General features: G+C 31.9%; 1 protein-coding gene across 2 annotated transcripts; it reads left to right on the forward strand.

Moving 5' to 3' along the window:
• Positions 1–819: 819 nt before the first annotated feature.
• Positions 820–4,435, forward strand: LOC124372621 (protein FAM177A1-like). Of its 2 annotated transcripts, XR_006923347.1 has the most exons (3): positions 820–1,102; positions 2,674–2,791; positions 4,101–4,435. XR_006923347.1 is itself a non-coding variant. In XM_046831025.1 (2 exons), the coding sequence occupies exons 1-2, from the start codon at positions 908–910 to the stop codon at positions 2,719–2,721; spliced, it is 243 nt and encodes an 80-aa protein (XP_046686981.1). In that variant the 5' UTR covers positions 820–907; the 3' UTR covers positions 2,722–4,435. The 2 variants fall into 2 exon arrangements, 1 of the variants encoding a protein (XP_046686981.1); XM_046831025.1 differs by having other exon boundaries at positions 2,674–4,435.
• The last annotated feature ends 762 nt before the right edge of the window (positions 4,436–5,197 follow it).

The following is a 5,197-nucleotide window of genomic DNA, read 5'->3' on the forward strand; positions in this document are numbered from 1 at the left end:
TTAATGTATTTAATGACACTGTTTATAATCTCAAAGATTGTAAATAAATAAAGATATTCTCATTCTCATTCAACTGCAAAAACTAAATTTCCATATTTGCAGGAGCGAAACTATATGAATCGAACACCACTAATTACAATAATGTATGTCATTTTGTATATGTCACATTAAAACTAAGGAGTTCTTTTTAAACACTCAGTATTATATATTGGTTAATCGATTATTTTGGTTTACTTTTAATACAATATAAAAATTTCATATGACTATTTCAATCAAGTTTGGAAATGTTTTTACACACTCGTAGTACTTATCATGAAAGGTTCCGTGATGCTGAAGTCTTTGGGATTGTCCCAGCCGTTATAGAACATTCCATGATAGGCACCAATGGCTTATTGATAAGGCATTATAAGGTGTGATAATGGTTAATGGCCATCCATCTGGACATGGATCTCTACATAGAGATCAGCCAACTTTCATTGCACTATGTTTCTAAGTAAATTATGAAGCCTTTTGTAAAAGTAGTGCTTACTTGATAAGTTAAAAAATAAAACTAAATAATAGATATTCAAACATTTTGAGCTCTTAGTCGCCTAATTCAGACATATATGCCAGATAAATTAAAATTGATGTTTTAAATGTTAGTGTCACAGTTTTTACTGCAATAAAAGTTTTACCCACAATTTTTAAACATTGCTTTGTAATAATTTTTTTAGGGTAAAACTTCTAGTTTAATATAATTTTTTATTTAATTATTGATTCTTAACTAAAATTAATGGCAGTAAATATTAGTTTTTGTTAGTTGATATTTTATTTTTGTCAGCTAATTCAAACTTGCTTCTTTTGAATTAGCTGGAATACACTCATGTGTCTCACGAAGCACATTTAGTAATAATTTTAATTTAGTAGAATGTTAATTGATTTTGTTGTTGAACTTAAGAAATCCTTGACATGGGGTCCTTGGATATGGTATCAGACTACTACTGCTGGGTCAAAGACACTGGAAGTCTGTGATTATCTGGGAGAATCGTTGGCTTCATTTTTTGGCATTACAACCGCTAAGGACCAGTTTGAGATAGACCACTTCAATCAGCTGGTGGCTGAGGTAAGAGAACCATAATACTGTTGCAGTGAATATTACCAAATTTCATGAATTTGTACATTTTAATTTGTTTGTGACTTAATCATAGAACTCACTTTTGTTCTATTCATAAAGCAAAGTTATACTCTCTGTTTCAAAGGAAAATCAAACACACAACTTGAAATGACAACATTCACTGAGCTCAACAACTTAATTCAACGTTTCAATGAGCTCAATCTTAAAACAAACCCGTCAAAATCGGTGTTTGTTCAATTTCGTTTGCGGGCGTCTCCGACCGTTCTCTGATCAAAGTCCTATAGTGATGTTGGAGGAGGCTGAGATCGAAGAAGTCTACTCGACTAAATTCCTTGGAATACACCTTGATCGAGGGTTGACATGGGATAGTCATGTAGACAACGTTTGTTCAAAATTTTCCTCAGGCATTTATGTTTTGAGGCAGCTATCCAAATACTGCCCAACTCATGTACTGATGACGGCGTATTATGGATTGATATACCCCCACCTGTCATACGGAGTGGTCTTGTGGGGAGGCTGTGCAAATACACATTTCTCTAGAGTGTTTACACTAAAAAAAGCTGTTTGAACAATTGCAAAACTACAATGGAGAGAGTCGTGTAGACCAGCATTCAGAAATCTGAAAACTGTTGGCATTACCCTGCCTCTACTTTCTAGAGACGTCTATGTTTTTCAAGTCAAAATGCAATCTCATCAGAGGTAGTGATATACACTCATATGAGACTAGAGGCAGGGACAACTACCGAACTAGGAGACACAGGACGGTAGTACATGAGCGTTTGCCTTCTTAGGCAGGAGCTCAGTTTGTCAACAAACTGCCAAATTTCATAAAAAGGCATTTAAGGCATAAAGGCCTAAGGCATTTAAAACTCGTCTGAAAACTGCAACTGCTCTCAGAAGCTTTTTACAATACAGACGAGTTCATGGCACATGTATGGGTGACCACATAATTGGCTGACTGACGCTGGTGCTAGAGTGGGAAATTCAAATGAATGAGCAGTAGGATGGATGGAATAAATTGTATGTATGAAAGTAACCTAGATGTCATGTAGGAATCCAAAATTTTAGCTTATTTTCTTCTTTGACAATTTCTATAACATGCACATGTTCTAAAGCAATAAAATTATTATTATTAGATGGCAAATTACTGACATTTTTGTACTTTAGAATTAAACTTTAAAATTCTAGAATTAAACTTTTTGTTAATAATAGTAAGTTGTATAAATTTTAGAATTGAGTTTGTTTTTTGTGTGATTTCTTCAAATATATTGCTAAGAAAGTATTAATGTTTAGTGATGATTTGAAAAGTTCAATAGTTAAAGCGGGGGAAAACATTTAACTAAATCCAATAATTTTCAGTGTTTTTTTTTGTTTTGTTTATGTGCGGACAGTTTAATCCACCTTTTAATATCTTTTAAAATGATAATTTATACAAAGTCTGTTACTGCAGGACTAGTTTACTTACTACTTAGCTGTTTTTTTGTTGTAACATTTAAACAGCTACGCAATTCATTGAAAAGTCCTAAAAACCAAGCATTGTATGTTTGTTACTGGTGCAGGAGGAGGCTTTAAAGAAGGAACAAGACCTGGAGATGGAGGATGGGTGACCAAGTCAGCTGAAGAGCAGACAGCCACTGGGGTTGCACCAAGCGTTACTGAGCCTCCTTCCACACAGAGGTATTGAACATCACAAAACATCAACTCTTAAGATATAAATTGCAGTAAGATTTTGTAAATTGTTTTATCAACTGTTACGTAAATTTTATAAAAGTTCCTGAAACTTCAATGTTAATTTGAGTTTAAATTTTTGTAATTTTAAGTTTTAAATAATTAAGTCCAGTTTATTTTACTGTAGTGACTCAGAATCTCTCATGTACACTTAGTACAGACAAGGCAGCTTATGTGTTTGATAAAAATGTTAACACTAACACTCCACAAACTTTCTCAGATGTGGTGTAAGGATTCCAGTGAATTAACACTCTTGTGTAAGTTTTTTTTAAGACAGTGACAAAGGTTTTTAAGTTTTTTTATGGAAGCTGAACCGATTCATTCACCAAATCTTAATGACCTGTGAGGGCAAGCAGAATACAACTGTATGATTGGTCTCTCCTTTCATAAAGAACAATATATATAAGTAGGAATTCATACTGCATTTTTCTACTTGCCTGAAATGAATTTCACAGTTATAAGTGAAAGCTAAATGTACTTTGTCTCTGATTTGGCCTTAGAGTGCTGTGCTGAAATAAACTGAATTCTCTGTACTCGTGACATTGTGCATGGCGCATATGAATGGCATAAAATTCAAAAATAAATGTTAAAAAGTGAAAAAAAAGTCTCAAGTCATGATTTACAAAATGGTGGTAGGGTGGGTCTATTTACATTATCCCGTAATCGCCACAAAATGAGTATTATTAAATAGTTAATTTATTTAATCCAATAAGAAAATTCAATTTTTTTTGTTATCAACAGAAAATATGGTACTAAATTAGGTTTGTTCTATTTAATAAATGTTTATTTATGTACATTTTACATTATATGGATATTGTTTTAAGAATCTGTCCATCGCATTAAGGTATAACATAGTTTATTCAGAAACTTAAAATAGCTCCAAAATGTTATAGTGACTAATTTATAAAATACCCACTATAGAAACATTTTTGGATATTTAATTAAATATTTTTAAGTAATTATATTTCAAAATATAGACTGAAAGAAGTCTTGTGCCTTAATATCACATTGTGATTAAAAAGTATTTACAGAAATATATATTTTATTACCAAAATATGTGCAGAGTAATATGTTATATTAGAAATAAAGAATGAAAAAATATGTATTTTCAAATGTCTTAGTTATCTTAAATACATCATTTAATCATTCTCATTTAATAATTATTAATTTGTTGTATGTAATAACATAACCCAATTAAAATATTCTGAATTGTAAATTGCTGATAATATGTTAGTTAATTTGCTTCAATGTTTCACAGGACACTTTGATGATTCTCCATGCCTTCTGTGTCTGAAAGATTATTTTATTCTACAATTGAAAATTTAAAGATTTTACTAACAATATATTTAAACTATTAACTTGTAAATATTGTGTCTAATTATTTTTTTCCTTGTAAGTTAAATATGTATGTAAAGGAAAGTGTTGATTTGTATTAAAAAATATTATTTATTGGTCGTATGCTGTACTGAGCTTGGGCCCCTACATAGTCTAATTTGGTTGGCCACAACTATCATGCAAGAGATTAGGTTCAGAACAAACTATTGTTGTTGATATAACATAAATAATAAGCAACAAGACATGGGTGTTGAACATTCTGCATAATGTGATCTTTTACAATTATAGATATTAATTTATATTAGAATATACTTACATATAAGGTAAGTGTGGTCTTTCTGTTCTGTGTATTCTCTGCTGTGATATTTATAGTACATGCATATTTTACCACAATGTCACTTTACTGTAATAAAAAGTTTTACATTTTGATATGTGTGTATTTTCTACAGCCAAAGCAAATTTTTACAAAGTTACCATAAGTTGCCCATGTTTAGACGTGTAACAAAAACCTGGTGGCTGCAAGTTGCTACAAGCTCGCATCTTGATCCAAGCTCTTTTAAACACTGTAAATGTTTGTGGTATTTCGTGTATGTAGCTGGAAATACAAGGGTCGTTCAAAAAGTAAGTTGGCGAGGCATCTGATCACCGATTGGGTGTGTATAGTGACTCTGGCAATGTCATTCTGAAGGTCACTACGTTATTTTAAGTGCTCCAAACTAGTGTTCAAAATGCCCACCATAATCAAATTTCTGGCCGACTGTGAAAATACATGCTTTTGGTGAAGAAAGTCCCATCCGATGGAAATTCATCTTGAATTGTGTCCTGTATATTGATAAGACATTATGAAACTATACTGCAGTTAAACATGAAGGCAATAGTTTCATGAAGAATTAATTGATGTTCATGACAAAAAGCAGAGTAGATGAACCATCTGTGGGTACGTTATGGAAAAGTGAAGTTGCACAATCACAGATCTTTCAAAACATTTTCCCCAGATATCAAGAACTCTAGTGCATGAAA

The sequence above is a fragment of the Homalodisca vitripennis genome, unplaced genomic scaffold (genome assembly GCF_021130785.1).
Source record: "Homalodisca vitripennis isolate AUS2020 unplaced genomic scaffold, UT_GWSS_2.1 ScUCBcl_3663;HRSCAF=9330, whole genome shotgun sequence".
NCBI classification, from domain to species: domain Eukaryota; kingdom Metazoa; phylum Arthropoda; class Insecta; order Hemiptera; family Cicadellidae; genus Homalodisca; species Homalodisca vitripennis.

What these genes read in the sequence shown, in the direction of transcription:
- LOC124372621 (XM_046831025.1), top strand. Translation starts at nt 908, where the DNA reads ATGTTAATTGATTTTGTTGTTGAACTTAAGAAATCCTTGACATGGGGT. An exon ending in TCAATCAGCTGGTGGCTGAG is followed by an intron (nt 1,103 to 2,673) that starts GTAAGAGAACCA and finishes TTACTGGTGCAG; the next exon opens with GAGGAGGCTTTAAAGAAGGA.